This window comes from Ixodes scapularis, unplaced genomic scaffold, assembly GCF_016920785.2.
Source record: "Ixodes scapularis isolate PalLabHiFi unplaced genomic scaffold, ASM1692078v2 PGA_scaffold10__122_contigs__length_95168666, whole genome shotgun sequence".
Taxonomy (NCBI): Eukaryota; Metazoa; Arthropoda; class Arachnida; order Ixodida; family Ixodidae; genus Ixodes; species Ixodes scapularis.
This window is the reverse complement of record NW_024609836.1, coordinates 88,242,475-88,263,780: the sequence shown is the minus strand read 5'-3', so window position 1 is coordinate 88,263,780 and position 21,306 is coordinate 88,242,475. Positions and strand designations below refer to the sequence as shown.

The window sequence follows — 21,306 nt, the reverse complement described above, 5'->3', positions numbered from 1 at the left end:
TATCGGTGCCGAACATTCCGAATCAACCCCGCTCTCAAAGCAGACGCTAGCCAGCTTTAGCAGATCACGTGGTAGCCTTTCGTAACGGCCGTAAAACTTGCCTTCTCCACCCTAGTAAAACAAAACAAAAAAAAAAGTGCGATGTGCAAACGTTTCCTCTCCTACCCGTACACGCCTTCGAACGCTGCTCTAAGTCACTGCCGCGGCCACAACTCTGCGCCCTCGGCTCTCCCGCAAGCCCCGTGGCCTTGTTTTCATTCGAAAACCTTCCTGCTCGCTCACTTCCGGTACCTCACTTCCGGGGATCGCTTCCGGGACGGATGGCGGCAGCGCTAGAGAGCCTACATTTAACAGAGGGAACAACTCAATCAGTTGAACGCGCGTTTGCAATTTAATGGCGGACGCTTCCCCCGCGCAGGTTGTGTGTGTGTGTGTATCGGTCCGTTGTCGAGTGGATGGCGGGTGTGAAGAGACGAAGCTCGCAGACGACAGGTGCGTTCGCCTCTTTCTTGCAGCTCGTGTTGTGACCCCTGATCGAGCAGTTACGAACTCTATCAAATCGAGGCACACTATAGCCTTGGTGAGGTAACCGCGTGTGTTTGAGAAGAACGCGCGTGTTTTATGAGTTTTGCCGTTGGGGGCCGGGCGCCGGTGGAACTTTGGACCCGGTGTGTTCGCTCGCTCTTATCGGCACGCAGCGTGGATTGATTCCGTGCGCGGGATTCGGCCCGTATCGTGCTTATCGGCGACCTTACAAACGGAGAGGCACTACGGCCACTACGGCGACGGAGAACCAGATACTACTTCGTGCCGTAAGGGGAGGGGTCGAAATTAGGACGACTGAAAATGGTCCGTCTAACCTCGTCCTGGGCGACGGCGCCTGTTCTTCTCTTCGTTCTTTTCGTCAAGCAAGGTGAGTATTGATTGGTCATCCTAACCCATAAATGGGAGCAACGAGTTCTAAGTTACGTCGCTACATTTCAAGTGCATCCGTTAGGAATTAGCCAATTTCTTCAGAAAACAAAAATGATACTTTTCGTTACCAAAATAAAAGAAGAAACAAAAAACCCGCACCTTTGTGAGTGGTCGTCGTGGGCGGTTATCGCTATACTCGCTGACAGCTTGGGGAGCTCACGGGTGCAGCCAGTCCCCGAACATTTCTTTGTTGCTCCGCAGTTGGTGAGATTCCGTCATTTTCCGGCCAGAGCAATGAGGGGCAACTGACGAATCAAAACGAGTCAGCATAATATGTCACTACGTCCTGGGCTTCCCAAGTTGTCATTCGAACATTTCCGTGCGACGCTTTCGTTAGGCCTAAAGATTAGAATCGATTCGCTCTAGCGAGACGTCTGCGCATGTGCCGTGCCGACAGCAGCGCCACCGCAGCGGTGTGACGTCACAGAAAAAGTGCCGAGTCACTGGGCTGTAGACGCGTGCGTAGCTTTTACACTTTTTTGTAGCAAGAAGTGGTTGTTTCTGAGAAGGAAACTTCGGCGTGCTAATGGTGATTTGGCGTGCTAATGGTGACGCTTGTCTAACTGCGTACAAGTGCTGGCTGCCTCATGATATTCTAATGCGCGAGCGCCGTAGGGTTGAATAACTGGAAATATCCAGTTTCTCAAATGGGAAAAATGGAAAACTCTGCCCTCTGATGTATAGTTTTCTGGATATTGGCCCCTATATTTTGTCTCTACAGTGTGACGCGTGAGGCAGAAATTAACTCACTGACAAAGCGAAGAAAAGATATACGCACTTAAAATGGTTAGCATTTGTACGAGAAGGATAGATGAAACGAAAGTGCTCGTGCCCTCCACTTCGACGTTCCGAGAGGACGCACACTCTGAACAAAGGACTGGCGAGTTCACTTTCCTGCAGAACGCGATACAACAAATCACGGTGAATTGTAGGAACATCTCAGCTAATAACTAAACTCAAAATATGACTAGACAACAACAACACCAAAAAAGTTCAGTTCGCACAGGGATAATGAGCATGACTTTTCACCCTCTCATTAGCCCTGTGCACACACACACACACACACACACACACACACACACATATATATATATATATATATTTTTTTTTTCAGATTTTATCGTGCATTTAGTTTTGTCATTTTCTAGCATCGTATATGGCTTGCCGTGTTTGACTGTTGTTTTTTTTCTGTTTTTTTTTTTTTTGTGCGTTTCGCCAGAACTCGCGAACCTTTTTTTACAGGACTATTCAACGATATGGTTTCAAAAACAATGTCGTCAAATACCTCTTTTTTTTTTTCAAAACAATATTAGAATGGATTTCTTATCTAGTGGGACCGTCAGCTAAACTTATATGAAGTCGTTCGAGGTAAATTTACACGAATGGCGCCCTAGGTAATATATGCATGCCATTAGTGTTCCATATTTTGCAGGGATGACCACCCAGCCCAATACAAGTATGATGACGCCTATGTGAATGCTTGAACGTGTTCTTGTTTTCTTCCAAATGTTCGTTCCCTTCTGCGTTGACAGAAAGGTTTGCAGTACTATAAACAAAAAAAACAATTAAAAAAAAAACGAAAGGCTACTCTAACATGGCGTTCATCACTCTGCACTCTTAGGCGCTTGCGTTCAACTAGAGTGCGACCCTCGAAAATTCTACGAGCTCTACTCGCCCGTCATCTCCTCTCTAAAGTTCAGGGTAACGGGACAACTGAACACCCCATACATACTGCAACGGGACTGCGAGTGAGTACACAGTTTTCTTTTTGTTTCAACTTCAGGTCGCGAGGACGTTGAAGCATATATTCCCCTCGAAAATCTTCACAGACGCGTGACAAGTGATCGCATTGAATGACTCTAGCCATAGTCCCACATGTCATACGTCATACAAAAGACAGTCTGCAAGCGTGATTCACAGCAATATCCGGGGTTCAAATGCCGCGTCCCAAGTTTCTCCTGGAACTCATTGCCACGCGGCATTCGAAGTGCGTATCTCGCGGCGACTCGCGTTCGACTCTTGCAGACTGTAGTTTGTATGATGTATAAGCAGTGTGACCCCGGCTTTGAGCCAAGGTAACACTGCTTATACATTATACAAAAGACAGCCTGCACACAGATTCGAACGCGAGTCACCGCGAGATACGCAAATCGAATGCGGCACGGAAACGAGTTTAAAGAGGAAACTTGGCACGCGGCATTCGAACCACGGATATTCCCAAGCGGCACAGAGTTGGCCAGTCATCGGCCAATGGCTGGCAATGGTCCTTGGCCAAGTGGCCAGGCAGTGGCCAAAGACTGGACGGTGACTGGCCTTTATCTGGCCATTGGGCAATGGCCACTGGCCATTAGTCATCGGCCAAGCATTGGCCAATGAATGGCCATTCCCTGGCCACTGGCCAAAAGACCATCGCCAGACATTGGTTAGTGCTTGGCCAAAATCCGTGCTGCTTGGGTTGCTGCGAGTCGTGTTTGAAGACTGTCCTTTCTATGATGTGTGAGCAGTCTGACCCCGGATTAAGGTATCGTTATAGTGTATACAAGTCGAAGTAGTTTATCGCATCCGAAAATCTTTTTACTAAAAGAACGCGTTTTTTTTTTCTTTTTCTTTTTCGCAGAACCGAAAATAAGTTTTACGCAAATAAAACAAGTATACCGCTTAAGGTGTATCCACACGACGGACCGGGCCGCGGACCGATAGATCACGTGATGCGCGGCCCGCGGGCCGCCCGGGTGCAATGAGCATCCACACGGCGGACCAAAAGAGCAGACGACAGAGTGAACGGGCCGGTCTAACCCTCGACCTCACAGCTCCGCCAAACGCGTGCAACGAGCTGCTTTGAGGCTATTTGTAAGGAGCCAAGATGGAGGTTGAACGAAAGAGACTTTTGGCCGCGGTGGCTTTGGCGTTGACTATTGAAGACGAGGAGGACTTAAGTGAACCGGAAAGGGCATGCATCTATTGTCCCACAGAGCGGGAAATCGCTCCACGAGCGCAATGAAGTAAAAAGTTGCATCGTTGCACCATGCCGCCATCGTCGCACAACAAAAGGTTTGTCGTCTTCGTCTTCAACAGTTGGCGCCAAAAGAACACGACTTTCGATTTGGATTCCAATCCAAACAAAAGTCAGCTTGTTGCCAGACTTAGCACTTCAATTATACTAAAAACGCCGCGGTCCGCCGCCAAGGTCCGGGCGAGAAAACTGGCTTGGCATTTCTCACAAGCGCGGGCCGCGGACCGCCGGCGGACCTCGAAAAGCGGTGACGTAAGATCACGTGATGCGCGGCCCGCGGACCAAAACAGCAATTTGGTCCGTCGTGTGGATACACCTTTAACGTCCACTGCACGATTGTGTTCCCAGCGCCCTGAAAGACGTCACCCAGCGAGTGGAAACGTTGCTCGAAGGATGTAGCGCTGACAAGAACGAAAATCTGAAGAAAGAAATAAGGGGCTTGCAATTAACCCAGGAATCTTTGTGCGGCAGCGAACTAGAGGACGGTAAGAGAAACCAGCATTTTTTGTTTAACCACCACCAGGAGCGGAGACGCTGGCGTGTGCACAACCGAAACACCGGTTCATGCTCACGTGCAGTGTTCACGGCATGCATCTGTGAACAAACGCATTTGCTTTTTAAAACACTTCCTTCTCCTGCCTGTTTGTGCGTGTGTCACTCGTAGACCTGAACATCTGGCAAGACTGTTTCGATGCGAAGGTCTTCGCTGAATGCAAGAAGAACGTCGAGGAGCGGCTGAACAAGCTCGAACAAGACGGCGCCCTGGACGTTACAGGAGACCGCCTATGCAGGTAACCCATCTTTGAATATATGTCTGAGCAACCGCGGGTTTTGGGGTTCATTTTTCGGCACGCATAAAAGAGCTTCATGGCGAGCAAGTTCTTGGCGCTTCGTGACGCGAGGAGGGACACGCCGATCAACGGACGAAAAAAGAGGACGGACTGAGAACACGCGATGAGGCAGACAAGCACTTCGTTAATTATTGGCTCAGGTAGCGGAAAGGTGGGGGATAAAAAAATCACCTGGGCGTATTTGGAGGGTAAACAAACGCACGGGATACGCAAGGAGCAGGCGAACTTCGTCGACGTTTGCAACCAAGTACGACCGAATGAGACAAGACCCGTTTTTAAAGCTCTTGCTACCTTTCATGAGACGTCAGAAGAGGCGTAAAAACCGCTCTTTTCTCAGTCGGTTGTAGCCAGACGCATATGTGTGAACGGGGCTTTAAGCTGAGACTAGAAGCTCCGCCTTCGGCGCGAGCTCGCTGACTTCCGTATGTGCTCTGGTTGCGCGTGCCTGCGCTTTCACACTTGTGTTAGCAAGGGCAGAAAGCTTGCGCTGAAGGCGGAGCTTCTAGTTTCAGCTTAAAGGCCGACCTACAGAATCGTCTTCAGCCAGGCAGAGAACCGGTTCCCGGTTTCCTTCTTTCCACCCACTCTCGCCCTCTTCTCTCTTCCTCTCCCCGAACGAAAGGGCCTCAGAGCTGCTCCCCGCAGAAAGGAGGATGGTCTACCTCCTTCTCACATGGAAAGGAGGAATTGAGGAAGGGTTTCCTCCTGTCTGGTTGTTCGTCGGCCTTTAAAGGTCCGTTCACACTCTTTCAACCGAGAACAACTGAGAGAGACCAGACCGGTTTTTAAGCCTCTTGCGCCGTCTTAGGTCCAGCTCCGCTGCACTGCATCCGGTCCTAAGAGGTCGCAAGAGGCTTAAAACCGGTCTGTCCTCTCTCGGTCGTGCTCGGTTGCAAGGGTGTGAACGGGGAGCATGGGGAGTAGGTGTACACTGGACGCTATAGTTGAGTGCGCCGGTCACCGCGCATGCGACGTGGCACACACAGGCTGCCATGCCCCGCAGTTTTGATGGTGTGGAATGCGCGTTGCCAAACTAGAGAGGAAACTCCACGCCAGGACCGCGGTCAGCAACCACAGACCCAGAGAGCGACGCCGGTGAATACTTCCTGTAATCACGGACACCTCAACGCAGGGCGGGTCGCATCTGATTAACGCTCCACGGCCAATGCGATTGAGGCATTGGCCGACAAGAACGACAAACGACGACTCCCGAAGCAAGGAACGTGAACGTTAGAAGTGACGCCCTGACTTTCTTCTGCCCTCGATGACTGCATGGTTTTTGCACGAGACCATGACGCAAGGCTCTCTATACCGCTTCAAAAATCTCGCCGGAATCCATGCTGGAGGCATTTGTTGCTTTATTCTGTGTTTTGCGTGCTTTGGGGGCCGTGTTCGCGCTGTAGTTTGTCCGATCACTCCAGGTGTAAATTGGTTAGTTGCACCGTTTTTAATTGTTCCAGCCGTAAAAGTCGGCGAAAAAGTGGAGCTACGGCCAACAGAACTGTGTTTGTTTTTTTTTTGTTTTTTTTATACTTTGTTCAAAATTCCTGCAATTATTAGTAGAACCAGCACAAGGCGAGGCTCGAGCAATCGGTTCTACGGCGTCATAAATGGCTCCTACGGATACGTCGGCACAATCAACTTTCGACCGACCTAAAGGTTTTTGGACTGCACTTCATGCTAGGTGAGGAACCTCTTTGCGATTGACTCGGACATATAAAGCAGACGAAAGTACTTGTGCGGCGGCTTCAGTCTTCGTCTGTGTAGCCAGTCAAAAAGATGGAGGACCGGTATCGGTACTGACAGTTTTGCATAATATCCCCAGTGATGAAGCAATGGTGAGGGTGCAGGCTAGCTGGTGTAAATTGAGCATAAACTTGAGACTGGGGATACGGACAATGGACAAACACAAAACGACACGGACAAAGTGTCAATCGTAGCTACAAACTTGTCCGTATCCCCAGTCTCGAGTTTACTCCTACGCTCAATCCCCATTGATTTCCCGTGTAGGTAGCGGCACTAAATGTCTTGTCAGTCACAGCAAATGATAAGCAGACCACGCATCTTTCGCCGTCCGACGGCACTCTTACGAGGCGCCCGATGCCGTGTGACGGCACTCCGGGCGCGCATTGAAGTGCCGTTCGAGGATGTTGAACAAAAGTCACGCTTGTTTTGACCTGTGTTCCATCCACAGCCCGACCCCAGTATGCTTTAGCTTCAAACGCGAGCGAGGCATACGCCAGGGCTCTACGGCACTACTGCTGCCGCTGTAAGACGCTAAGTGCCTCCAGCATGGCGACAAGGCACCGATGGCAGGCGACAATGTTGGTTTCGATTTCGAGGCTAACCAGAAGTGACATCAGGTGCAAGAAGCCTGTGTGGAGCGCAAGTTCGCCTGCTTCTTGCACAGTTGTTGCGATGATGTCAGAACAAGCTCTTATTGGTTGATTGAAAAAAAATAGTTGACAGACCCAACACTTCCTAGATAATGAAGCCGTGGTGCTGATAGAGATGTCATCATCAGCGAAGGCCAAAGCTGGTCACAGATTGGACATGACGATTGCGTCAACGTTCGGCTCCAACTTGACTTGAAGCCGAGCACTGACGCGGCACTTGTTACCGATCTGTGCCCAGCGTTCGGGCTTCGCTGGTAACGCAAAAAATGTCAGCACTATGGCCTTGTCTTCTACGTGGTGTCGGTAGACCTCAAGACATCTAGCATTGAGGTCTCCCCACCACCCTTCCAAACAGAGCCAATCAGAGCTCGGTGTCGTTCTGGCGTCACAGCAACTTCTGCGCAAGAAGCCGACGACTGGCTCTCCGCATGTGCACGAGATCTGGAGCGACTGCTCTCGCGCAGAGTATATTGGGAGAGCCAATTGCTGCAATCTACGGGAGTGTCGAAGCAATGAGTGGCTTGTATACTACCAGCGCAGTTTGAAAGACACTGAGAGTGCATTTAAATGTCGCAGCTATAGAGTACGCGCCGTAGAAGCCAATGGTACGCGCATGTACACTGACCGACGGAGTGCTTATTGAAGGCTTTCGCAACATGAGTGTTCCTGTTCCTGCAGAAACCGGTCGCTGAGCTTCCAGTGCGCACTGCAGGCAGGTGCAGGTTGCCCCCAGAAAGCGGAAAGGGCCAGGAAGGCCGTGGAAAACTACATCAACGCTCTCATGGACACGTCGATTTGTCGGAGACCTACCGGTAAGTCAGACATCGTATCGCGCGACGTCGCAGATTTTCACACGAACTTCTGTTCCTGGAACGCTTGGCCGAGCGCCACGACACCCGTCGACGTAGCGGCGCAAGAGCGTCAAGAAAGGGAGCCACGTGGACCACGTAGGAGGAGTTGCGAAGGGATCAAAGGCGTGACCGGAAAACGCGGGAGGAGGAGGACAGTGTGGTTCGGGGGTGGGAGCAGTTCGTGAGTGAATGAAGTTGAATGAAGGCTCGTTCACATACTTGCGACCTCTTAGAACCGTGTGCCTTGGAACCTCTTAATATCTCTTGAGACGAGAGGACACACTGGCGCCATCTATGTGTTAGCAGTGGAAACTTGGCGATCGGGCATATTTTCTATTTCTCTCGCTCATTATCTTTTCTTCCTTGGCTCGAAAAACTTTTGTCAACGTTGTAAACGAGCCTTTCCATAGGTATTACGTACATTTGACCTCGGAAATCCCGCAAAACCTTCGCACTTGTGAAATGCAGTTCCAGGGTCACCACATAGACGGCGCCGGCGTGCCAGTGTTTTCTCGTCCTAAGAAATTTTAAGAGGTCTGAATAGGTCTTATCTCTCTAGGTCGTACCCAGTCGCAAGTGTGTGAACGGGCCTTAAAGGTGTGCGGTGAAGTTGGAGACTCAGTAGAAATTACGTTACAGAAACTGGAGCTTCATGCTGTAGGACGTGGCGATCCTGCCGGTTTGGGGTAAAAGTTATGGGAACAAAATTGCGTGCCGATCACACGACGTAAAGCGTTTATACAGCGGCAGCTGTGCTCACTGATCTCTATTGTAGTGTGCTGGATCGTGGACCGTGGCGTCGGCAGCTGGGGCTGCGTGTTGCCACCGGCACCATTGATTGACACCAGCCAATGCATGGGACTCTATGGGAAGAACGAGAAAAAGTGCGTCTCCCCCGTTTCTAAGCTGTCGTCGGCAATAAAACTTTTTGGCTGCTTTTCGATAAGCCCGCCAAATAGCTTGTGTACAAACATTAAAACTGACGGCCTTCGCAGTTCTTAAAAATAAATATTTTGTGGTCGAGAGTGACTCCGCTGGGCGAAAAGTGTAGTGCAGCTCAATGAGGCGAGAGTTACCTAGAGTTAGCGCGGAGTCGGTGGCGGTTTCGTTGAGTTGTGTTTAGCAGACGACAAACTCGAAGGCTTTGCTACGTGGAATTTTCACGCTGCCGGAAAGCCGCTGTCGAGATGGAACTTCTTTGCCATTCATCAACTTCTGGGCTTCCCCGAGGACGGTCCCATTGACGGCAAGGTTCTTTGTTCACTCCACTACGAGAGCAAGCTTGCCAGCTCAGCCGTAGGCGCTCCGGTACGTTTGATCTTTTTGAATCGGCATCTGGCAACCGAACACTTGAGAAATAACGATCCGATCTCCAAACACCCGATATAAGGATCGTAGCGCACCATAAAATACTCGCCTCCGAGCACAGCGTACATGCTTCAATATTCTTACCTTTGAGCGTTTCTCCCATAGACTTGCGTGTATTGCCTGGTGTCAAGCAATGGCCGCCGGTGGCGACACCGACGGGCTCCAGATCCGCGATCCAGCCTACAACAGTAGAGATCAGTGGCTGTGCTGCTTATTCGACGATATGACGATGACGATGGATTGACATTGCACCGATCGTGCGTCATACGGTGATCTGATATTGAAATTACGTTGCCATGATTTAGCGTCGATACGTTGTTGATGAATCAATAATTTTAAGGTCGTCATGTGTTTTCCCGCCAAATGTAGCGGGGAAACTTAATTGGTGTATGGGTCATGGGATGTCAATTTTTCCGCTAAATTTAGCGGGGAAACTGAATTGGTGCATAGGTCACGTGACGTTGTTATTGAAAACGGAACATTGTGATTTGTTCTGCTCTGAAGAGTACGCTTGCGAGGATGACCTGTTCCGCAATTGCTACTGGAGTGTCCCGGACCCTAGAGTTTGGCAATTGCCCATGTTCCCGAGCGGTGCAGATGAGCTCGCCGAAGGATGCAAGTAAGTGCACTTCCTACCCTGTGCAACGCATCGTGTAGAGCTCGATTCCGGCCCTGCCGAATGTAAGCGTGCATAATCTGTGGCATCGTCTTAGTGTCCCTCGCCTGAAAACTCCAGGATATGGTCTCTCGTAGCCACCGAAGGGATGAGAGCGGCAGAGTGTCTTTTTTTCGATGCTTTGTGCCTCCAGCACACACTCGTTGCCTTCCGTGGTGCTTGGGCTGCGTATGGACGTTTGAGGCTGACGAGACGCCGAAAAAGGCGGGAAGTTCGCGCTGGGAGCGGGACAAGTGAAAGCTCGCCCCGCCGTTCTAATCCTGCCAGTGCTTGCAGGAGAAGACAGATTCCGTTAATAAAGGCCGGCGTACACTTCGCGCTTTCCACTTTTGCCCGCCCCCTCCTTTCCTATACCCTCTCCACTTCTAACCTTGCTTCAACGTGACTCTCCTCGCAACTTAGAAGGGAAGAGCGCAAAGAGGATTATCTTCCTTGCATAAAGCCGAGGCTGTACGTCGGCCTGGGCGATCCAATCCGACATGCATAAAGGTCCGTTCACACTCTTGCAACCGAGTACGACCGAGAGAGACCAGAACGGTTTCTAAGCCTCTTGCGACCTCTTAGGACCAGCTCCGCTGCAGTGCATCCGGTCCTTAGACGTCGCAAAAGGCTTAAAAGCCGGTCTGGTCTTTCTCGGTCGTACTCGGTTGCAAGTGTGTGAACGGCCCTTAAAGGGCCCATGAAACGATTTTTGGGTTGGGATAAATCATTTTAGATTGGGATTTTACTAATAGAACATCGTTCAGTGGGCCAAATAAAAAAAGGTAGAAAGTCAAAAGCCTGACATTCAGTGCGAAAATTTGAAAACAGAGCGGACTATTTCGTACCTCCTCCCCTTCGTAACCTCTCTGCCTTTTCACTGTGATACATCCGCGGTCCCAAAAGCGTGTCATCGGGTCCAAACTGACGTCACACAAAACCGGACCTCATTTAGTCCCTTCACCCCTAAGCTGACATTGTGGTGGAAGCTACGCGCTTGCCGGACCAATCAGCCACCTCCGTTTCATCACCTGACTTCATTTTCTGCAGCCACATTTGCCACGCTTACGTGGCAAAAGTGTGGCTAGCCCAAGGAGCACGTAGCTTCCACAGCACTGTCAGCTTAGGGGTGAACGGGCTAGGGAAAGAAACCTTTGTCTGAGTTTTGAGCGACGGGCTAATCTTCTAGGGGGAGAATGGATGTGTCCGGGGATTACACAAACCAGGTTCCGAGCGAGAGGGGCCTCCCTTCTTTTCGTCTTCTTGAACTGTTTGGTGGAATGCGCGATTTATGAGTTGAGGAGGAAAGCGAAACAGGAAAAAGTTGGAAAAGCGTTTCATGACCCCTTTAACAGCATCTGGGAACGACAAAAACCTAAAATCCGTTTTCTTTTCCTTTCTTAATACAATTTTGAAAGTTGGTTTCGGCTCGAAAGTGTGCGGTTGTGTTTGGACGACGCAGGCTAAGCGCACCGGCGACGGATCGAGGGGAATCCATGATGATATTTGTTGCAGTGGCAGCAGGCGGGAAAAGGAAGAACGCGGAGCAGTAATCAAAAAGAAAAACAAATAACTTTTTTTTTTTCTCGGAGGGCGGGGGAGGGGGGGATTGTTGAATGAGTTCGAGGGAGAAAATACAACCAATGTTCCCAAAAAGCGATAATTCCCCGACGCGGTTTCCGCGAAGACTAAGTGCGCAAGCGAGCTGGTGATAGCTATAATCATGTCGTTTAAAAGGATACTGAACCGAAATTAACACGGCGTCGCTAGTGTTGTGAACATACTTTTTGGGGTGATGTTTTTTTGTTTTTTTTTACATTATTACGTTAATAGTAATATAATGGCAGTATGAGAACGTATGCGTCGGTTTTATTTTCGGTCGGAATACTTTAGTTTATGCTTTGGGCATACATAGCGCGTTTTAAAGCAAAGCACTGTTAGTCACTCTACGTTCGGTGATAATGGTGGCCCAGCAACTATGTGCGTCGCGTGGCGGGCATTTCCGTGCATGTGTTTTGGATCCACAAATATCGCCGCGTATCGTCAGGTGGTGAGTCATGCGGGCGCCGCGCGGCGACCAGTTTCACCGCTCATGTTTCTCCTGCTTTAAACAACATGATAACGGTTTGCGAGGAGGGTGGACCGCTTTCGGCTCATCGGTTACTGCAGAATCCGGGTCCTGAAAAGTTTAACATTTTCAAGTTTGGATTCAGTCTTCGGAACGCGCAATATGCAACTGTTAATGACGCTTCCGAGTCCCGGACGTTCCCGCATGACCGGATTCTGGGTTGGATTAGACCGACCTTCATGCGTGGCGTCTCAAGCGTACTTTCCGCTGTAAAACGAGACGGCAACATAGACCTATCACACCAGGAGTTGCGCAACGCCACTGCTGACGCGGTGCATTCTGGTTCCTATATAGCTATCCCCAGTTTTCCGGCCGCCGCGTCAATGCGCGTTGTGCGCCCGGCGTTTGAACATTTTCGGGTTACAGGAGACTTTTAATCGGCTGTTTACTCACGCTTTTCAATGGGTGGAAAACAATATGGGGCGGGTGACCCGAAAGGTAGCCCGCCAGCCCCATATTGTTTTTTGTTGTATCCCTTCACTGTGGGTAGATTTTCATTCGAATTTCAGTATTTCATTGATGCCGTCTATGTTTCACTCCAATATCCAAGAGAATGTGTTCTTCTTGAAAAATATTGCGCCCGAGTAAACAAACAAAGGAGCTACCAACTACTAATACCAGAAGTGAACGTCCCTTACAGAGCCGCTCTCGTGTTCTTTGCATGATGTTTACAGAGTCGCGAAATCCGTGCCTACTTGCACAAGGAACGTGCAGATCGAGCGATGCCCCGAAGAGAAAAAGAAATATCTGTATACCCTCAAGGATGGCTTTCGGTCAATCCCTGATTCCCTTTGCAACGAACAACTTCGAGCAGGTAAGTGTTTCTTTTTTGTTTTGTTTTTCTTTTATTCAGCAAATTGTTTGTCAGATGTTGTTCGGCCTTTTTATCTGCAAGCGGCAACCTCATTGGCTGTGGATGGATCATTAGATGCTCCAGGCTCGGCATACCCTGTGTGTCTTGAGCGGAGGGTGACTGTACCCTTGTACGACTAAAGTCGCTGGATTCTGGAAAAGCAGCGTCGTTACCTTCCCCGCCTGCTTGCGGGACACAAACATATACTAACATACAGACGACCATAACCTCGCAAGGCGATTTGCTGACCACTATCTGTTGCCATGGCGATTTCCGTTTCGGTCCTTACAAATTTTTGAAGCTTGGAAAGGGTCCTTGGTATTAGCCGATTCACACGATGGACTGATCCGGAGTCGGATTGATCACGTGACGACATGTCCGCGCTTCGTTCGTCTCCCAAGCGCATCAACACGAAAGAGACGACGAGTAGACGCAAGCGAGGACGAACCGAACCTGTTCGGCATTCTGCAGTGCCGCGGAACTCCAACGTCGCACCGTTGTCCAAGAAAGAGATCGACGTTTGCTACCGCAATAAGGAATCGCACGCCGCTGTTACGTACAGATTGAGACAAAGCATCGTGATAGACTTCGCGCGAGGCACCACTAGCTTTACTAACCCAAGGCATGACAGTGACACAGGCTTCACAAAATTATAGCGCCGAAGACACAGACAAAGACGAAGAAGTGAACGAACGCAAGGCGTACTCGCAACTGTTGCTTATACCAAAAAACAAAACAAAACAAAAAAACATTCATAATATAGGCCCACAACAACGTAATAAAGTGGTGAACTGGGCCAGTTGGTTGACGTTATACATGATGGAGAAAACAGCTCAGAAAACATGGACTACGAAGAGGAACAAACACGACAGGACGATGCTGTACAACACCGTATACGGTGTTGTACAGCATCGTCCTGTCGTTATGTTGTTATAACAACATGGGTTTCATCACCGTGTCGATGCATTGCTTGTCTAATATATTCATACTCTTTCTTCGATAGGGCAAGTGATGCTTCACTTACACAGTCTGCACCCTTATCGCGGATTTCAAACGCCACATGCAGCTCTCTACTAGTTCTATCGTGGTACCGAGCCAAAATCTTAATGTCATGTAGAACAGGCGTACATGGGCATCTGTTGCAATGCATGACAAGATGACCCAACCAGCCCACCTATACCACTTTTCTGCAGTTATTATGAACCAACTAGCCCACCTAACCACTTTGCTGCAGTGACTCAGGCATGATGCTGCAATGACACAGGCATGGTTTTGATCGCACCGCGGCGAGACGAGTTTGGGCGATCATGGGGGCGCCTGGAATGAGAGAGCGTTCATGATCACGCGATTTCACGAGCATTATGGTGCGGCTTACTTGAGCAGTGTTGCCTGGACGCCAGATGAGAATGAACACAATAGACCGATCCCACTAAGCGTTCTGCGCATGCGCGACGACGCCATCACTGTAGTTCATAGGAGGCAGACGCCTGTTCACGAGACAGCTCGAACCGCCTCGTGCTCTGTTCGCGCAGGCCCTCAGCGGGGTTGTCGGGCGTGCAGAAAGACTACATCTCCCACGATGCATGGCGGCAGCGGTGGCGTAATAAAACTGGCTCTGAGATCGGTCTATTCGTAAATTGATTATTGCAATTACTAGAGCTCTAAAAATCGTGAAACTTCGCGTATACATTAAGCGGCCTATTAATATTCCATTACAAGAATAATCGATCCGTTTAATGTTTGTGCCCTAGCCCCAAAACGAACGTTAATATTTTCTCGCGTTCTACAGTCGAGTGACCTCACAAGTTGTATTACACGCGCGTTCTCAAGTGAGGGTGATATTGCCGCGCGCGCAGCCGGCCAAGTAGGCAGCGCGCGCGTGGCCTAACGGTTATCGTACCTGGCTTCCATGCGAAAAGCCAGGGTTCGATTCCTGGGAGCGACGCATCTTTTTGTTTATTTCTGCAGAGCGGCAGGGTGTCTTTTTTCCGATGCTTTGTGCCTCCAGCACACACTCGATGCCTTCCGTGGTGCTTGGGCTGCGTATAGACGTTCCAGGCTGTCGAGACGCCGAAAAAGGCGGGAAGTTCGCGCTGGGAGCGGGAGAAGTGAAAGCCCGTTCCGCCGTTCTAATCCTGCCAGCGCTTGCAGGAGAAGACAGATACCGTTAATAAAGGCCGACGTACACTTCGCGCTTTCCACTTTTGCCTGCCTCCTCCTTTCCTATACCCTCTCCACTTCTTACCTTGCTTCAACGTGACTCTCCTCGCAACTTAGGAGGGAAGAGCGCAAAGAAGATTATCTTCCTTGCAGAAAACCGAGGCTGGTACGTCGGCCTGGGCGATCCAATCCGACATGCATAAAGGTCCGTTCACACTCTTGCAACCGAGTACGACTGAGAGAGACCAGAACCGGTTTTAAGCCTCTTGCGAGCTCTTAGGACTGGCTCCGCTGCAGTGCATCCGGTCCTAAGAGGTCGCAAGAAGCTTAAAAGCCGGTCTGGTCTTTCTCGGTCGTACTCGGTTGCAAGTGTGTGAACGACCCTTAACAGCATCTGGGAACGACAAAAACCTAAAATCCGTTTTCTTTTCCTTTCTTAATACAATTTTCGGAGTTGGTTTCGGCTCGAAAGTCTGCGGTTGTGTTTGGACGATGCAGCTAAGCGCACCGGCGACGGATCGAGGGGAATCCAGGGCGATATTTGTTGCAGTGGCAGCAGGCGGGAAAAGGAAGACCGCGGAGCAGTAATCAAAAAGGAAAACAAATAACTTTTTTTTTTCTCGGAGGGCGGGGGAGGGGGGGGGGGGGGGGGATTGTTGAATGAGCTCGAGGGAGAGAATACAACCAATGTTCCCAAAATTTACCATTCTGGTAAATTCGAGAATCCTGTTGCTTGTTCGAGGCCCGAATGTTCTACCGTGGTTCTACGCGTCGAACTTTCTACGCCGATTATTCGAGAAGCCCACGCATGTACTATCGGGGAAACATGAAATGCGAACAGAGGAGCGCGTGGCTCGCGGTACAGGCTGCGCCACCTGGAAGTGAGCCTAGGGGCGAAGGTGCGTGGCCTACTCCGATGTGTTCACGCCCTTCGCTCTGCGCTCCCCAAGCTTCGGCAGTACGCCTCTCAGTGCGCTGAAAGCTATCACCGCTATCTTTGCTCGCTCGGCGCGTGCGGCGAGCTTCGTCGCACCGCGCGCTGAGATAACAAAGGTAGTGGTGATAGCTTTCATCGTACTAAGAGGCGCGCTGCCGAAGCTTGGGGAGCGCAGAGCGAAGGGCGTGAACACATCGAGTAGGCCATGCACCTTCGCCCCTAGGCTCACTTCCAGGTGGCGCAGCCTGTACCGCGAGCCACGCGCTCCTCTGTTCGCATTTCATGTTTCCCCGATAGTACATAAGGGGCTCCGCGTGGCGACCCACAATCAGTTTCGCCCCAGCTTTCGACTCTGCTCTTTCGCCGACTTCGACGCCCGCGACGCTCTGCTGTTATCTTCTGTTTCCTTTTTATTTTTGGGCACAAGTTCGCACCCCATTAAACGTTTAGTTTCTTCAGTTATTATGGCCTCATCACTTGTCATTTGTGACAATATATTGATTGGTATTGATATTTATTGCACTTTGGGCGGGTAAATTCGTGCACGTGTGCCGGTGTTCTGGAAATGCTGGCGCCGATGCTTTAGGTAAGCCGAACATAATCGGCTCGACGGCTTTTGGTCGGAATTTCAAGGGCTCCCTAGCGATACTTGGGCCCAAGTGAGTTCGCCTACTTCAGTTGACCCAAGTGACTTCTGCCATAGCCTAATGATAGCCTATGCCTGTATATTCTACGCATGCTGGTCGGAGGAAAATTCAATAGGGGCCGCCGTCTGAGAAGTTCCGTGCCGCCACCGTTGCTTCGGAGGGGGGGGGGGGGGGGGGGGGCGGATGCAAATTTGGTGGTGTGAAATGTATGCTCAAGAAGCACTCGCTTAGCTCCTCTCCGAGCCTGGCGCAAGTGAAGCCACTGGAAGTTTGATGCTTGTCCCGGATGTCGGACGTGCTCTGGGCTTCCTAGCTCATTCATTTGATAGTTTGGTCCATGCTGTTTTGTGTCTTTGATTGGTTTTTAATACTCCCGTTCTGGATTAAATCCCGAGAATAAGGCATTTGAACGTGGGACATACGCACACTTGATAAACTTGGATCTCAAAATTTTCCCATCGAATGGCTTCCCAGGAGACTTCTCGGGTCCGCATGCACTGTTACTCCGCAACAAGCAGGATCTCTCGAACCAGCACTGGGAAGAGTTGAAAAGCCTGTCAAGTGCTCACTTCCGGAACAAGCCGCTTACTTCCGGTGGTTTCAAATGTGTCTGCTGAATGCGCCATGCAGCCCCTTATAGTAGAGATCGGTGTCCAGAAGGTACGCACTTAGCAGCAAGGCCATCACAATGGCCGCTCATGTGGCATCAGTGCAACTCGCAGCCGGGGCTACGAGGTAATGGGGCCGATCAAGCAACTTCAAAAGCGCAAGTCACTAGGCTTTTTTCTGTTCATGATTGGTTCAGCGATGATAGGACGTGCAGACATATGACGAACACCATGATGGTGCTTCTTTGACCTTGTCTCATTGGTCCTATCAGCATTTGCTGCATCTGCAACAAGTCACAAGATATCTGCCCTGAATCCGCGCTGCTTTTGTACATCTTTGATTTTCCGAAGCGCAGGTGGTAAACCATTTGCCCTCTCCCCCCTTCTTTGTTTAACAGGCGCCGAAGTGTGGAACAAGTGCCTGAACCAGAAGGCACTGGCGAACTGCAAGTTAAAGATTCCGGAACCTAATCCGAACTTGGACACCGAAGCGGACAGGGACGCTGATTTCTGCAGGTGATGAGTTCACTTCCTCATCAACTATTGCCGCCCGCAGAGCCGAGAAAGCAACGCTTGGTCACGGTCTTCTAGAAGATTCCCGTTCATTCTCTCACCAGACGTAGCTTTCCCTCTGCTTTGTTATTCCCGAAAGTGCCAGTTCATCCTCGCCCCGAGCGCGCGACGCTCGAGCCTTTTTTGCCGAACTTTCGAGATAGTGACGCACGGTAGATAAGCAGCTACCCGCGACCTTGTCGAGTCAGTCTCGCTAGCGCTCTGTAGTGCCGCCGCATCGCCGCCCGCTTTTCTGCTGCCTCGACGCTCTTCGTTACTTATTTTTGTTGGCACAAGTTCGCCAATTAATCCTTTATCATTCAGTTCAATTTTCGCCTTCTCGTCGCCTTAATTCGTGACACTATAGTCCCATATGAACGACAAACAGCAACAACCTAACTCATGCTAAAGCTTGCAAATGAATTCGGTGTATACGTTGGGCGGGCTTGCAATCAGTCGGTGCTCGTGAGGTACGTGATAGCACGTCTGTCAAAGCACGGCCGTACTGGATATGCGCTCGCTGTCTTATCGGCCTTTCCGTTGAAGCATGACAGCGCTTATGGTTGTATAATGGGGCTCTGAAATATTTCGCTGGAAGTTCCACGCTGGGCGGTCGCGAGCTGCACAGTAGGGCGGCCGTACGAGGTCAACTTTCTGTGGCTATGCAGTCGAGCCGTTCGACTCACCTTGCTCAGTCTGCCCACAGTCCTCGTGGAGAGCAAACACATCTGCCTTTCGTTTTCTGCTTTTCGGAGCAAATGCCAACTGCTTCAAAACGCGCTCTCTTCGGGCTTTTTTGGGCGCAATGGGTCCGTCGAAGACCCATTGAATATCGGGAGTACGGCTCCAAGGACTAGCTTCCTTATGTGGTATCCCGTTACATAGTGACCCAGTTTAAAGTGCCTAACACACACACAATAGTTCCCAACAGGGTTCTTCTTTGGTGTCCTCTTTTTTACGCGGTGCTTAGCGATTCATCGCTGGGTATAGCTGGTGTAAAGAGACACCAGAAAACTTCCCCGATGTCGAGTTGCCATACGGGACTAAACAGAAAACCACTGCCCTTAGAAAATGGTCAATGAATTTCAATTGAGTTTCTAATCTATTCCTATAGAATATATAAGAAACTCAATAGAAGCTCATTGATAATTTTTGTAAGAGTGAGCCTTGCGAAACAGTCCCACAGAAAAAAAGTATATATATATTTTTTTTCGTGTACGTGATTAAAAAACTTCACGCTCGCAACGCTGCATGCGCCGCACGCGCAAGACTTCCCAGTATAAAAGATTCGAAGTAAATAGCCAAAATAAAGCTTTGACGAACGCGCGTGCAAGATGCCATTTGTTTTATTTAGGTTTATGCTTCAGAACAGATACTGCTGCAGACGCCGGCACGTGTGGCACGTGGAACACCATTCCCTGAGTTCTCCTTGATGCTTCGGTGAATTCGCAATATGTCTATTAAGTAGATTAGTTATCAATAGGCACCATTTTCAAGATCAGTACTCTAGGCAGTGAATCAAAGTTCCTGAAAGATTTGCAGCTGTGCGATATCTGCGTCAGCCATGTCTACGCTCGCACCGCCCTCTCTTTGTCGTCGTTCCAAGCGCTTGCGTACTATAGTTTCCTTTCCTTCCGCTCTCCCGGGGTGGCGGTCCCGTCGCGCGTGTCTACTTTCCGCCGGCTCCTCGGGGCGGGTCTGTGTCGTGTGCTAAACAGCTTCGCTGGCCACCCACCCTGATAGAGTGGAATGGTTAATGATTTTTCAACACCCTAAGTGAAAAAAAAATTTGTCGAAAAATGTACAACAAAACAATATTAGAGTTATATTTACGGCGCGAAACGAATTTGTAGTTGGAGCCCGCGGGAGCCCGAGGAAAAAATGCCTACTATTAGTCATGTGGTAAAGCTGTGCGCCGCCACGCTTCACCGTCGCCGTATAAGTTAAGCAGAAAAAACGTTATCGACAAAACGGACACCGCGCGGGGGTTTTCATAGCAACAGCCCAGGACGCTATGACGTGGACCTATGTCAAGCCCCCACGTCACAGCAACAGCGCAAGTTAGTGTGGAAACTTCCGCACGGCGCCCGTTTTTATGACATCCTTTTTTTCATCTAGGCTGTTTAAAAGAAATTTTTGTTTGCATATGTCCTTTATGAAAAGTTGGGTCGCAACGCCCCCACGCAGAGAAATGCGCATGCTTTCTCCTATTACGAAACAGTCCGCATAAAAAACAATGAAAAAAAGCGCGCGAATGTAATACATTTCGCCGTCAAATTTAGCGGGAACTTAGCGTCACCTGATGGCACGGCGTCACGCGACGTCATGGCTTCACGTGACGTCACAGTACGACACGGGCACCGTCCGCTGACCTGTAACGGGACGTAAGCCCGCTGAATTTAAGCACGGTCAGTGTTTGTGTAGAACTGTGCAGCGTAATGGTGCGCACCGCGGCAAGTAACCATGTTTTTCCTCAACAGGATAAGAGAAGAGACGCTCAAGTGCGAACTGGCGGCGGGCTCAGACTGCCCTGCCTCTGCAAGCGCGGCCGAGAAGGCCCTGTACGATCTTCGCGCGATCGAGCTCGACTTGCTCAGATGCCCCCGGCCCAAGATCGACGGCTACGGCGGCAGCGGCTTCAGCACGACCCCCGCCATCCTCGTCACGCTGTCAGCCTTGTGCGTTGCGCTGCTTCCCGTGAAGCAGACTCTTCTCCGGTATTTGAATTAGAACGTCGGTTCGAGAGCAACCAGCGATACTCAAAGCACCCCTTATAGACCGACACTCCGTCTACAAACTAAAAGTCGACGTTTGCTCACACCACGGGCAGAGCGCGCGCGCAGAAACCAGAAAGCGAAGCACTTGGGGAGCGCGCGGGGGTGCGCTCCCCAAGTGTGCTTCCCACGCGCAAGGCCGGCGATCTGAACGCGCGAATGAAAACATCCGCGGCGTCGCATCGGCGCCGGCCTTGCGCCTGCGATCCGGTCATTGGACGGAATTAATTTTGATACTCAAAACTAGTCAGAAAGAGATGGGTGGATATAGGCGTGCGAAAAGGATTTAGCGGAAAGCGTCCAATAAAAGTGGGTCATTTTGTGCACAGACAAGGTTTCTTCTGTTTGCTTTAACTGCGCGTCATACCTGCGGGTGAAACCTTTAATTATTTACGTATGTCCTTGTCTATAGCTTGTCCGCGTCGTAAGAGATTTCTTTGTTCTGGCTGAAGCCCACTTTTTGCAGGAATCCTGTAAAATCTCTTAGGGAAAATACCTTAGAAAATTATTTGTTATGGTCGGTTTATTTTCGGGTGAA

General features: G+C 50.2%; 1 protein-coding gene across 1 annotated transcript; it reads left to right on the top strand.

Moving 5' to 3' along the window:
* The first annotated feature begins 559 nt into the window (after nucleotides 1-559).
* Nucleotides 560-21,096, top strand: LOC115319322. The gene is made up of 9 exons (XM_029979231.4): nucleotides 560-913; nucleotides 2,597-2,723; nucleotides 4,337-4,473; nucleotides 4,653-4,779; nucleotides 7,914-8,047; nucleotides 9,959-10,073; nucleotides 12,912-13,051; nucleotides 17,841-17,958; nucleotides 20,475-21,096. The coding sequence occupies exons 1-9, from the start codon at nucleotides 847-849 to the stop codon at nucleotides 20,722-20,724; spliced, it is 1,215 nt and encodes a 404-aa protein (XP_029835091.3). The 5' UTR covers nucleotides 560-846; the 3' UTR covers nucleotides 20,725-21,096.
* The last annotated feature ends 210 nt before the right edge of the window (nucleotides 21,097-21,306 follow it).

Coding starts and splice junctions, on each gene's coding strand:
- LOC115319322 (XM_029979231.4), top strand. CDS start 847: ATGGTCCGTCTAACCTCGTCCTGGGCGACGGCGCCTGTTCTTCTCTTC. Junction 8,048..9,958: donor GATTTGTCGGAGACCTACCG/GTAAGTCAGACA, acceptor TCTGCTCTGAAG/AGTACGCTTGCGAGGATGAC. Junction 17,959..20,474: donor AGGGACGCTGATTTCTGCAG/GTGATGAGTTCA, acceptor TTTCCTCAACAG/GATAAGAGAAGAGACGCTCA.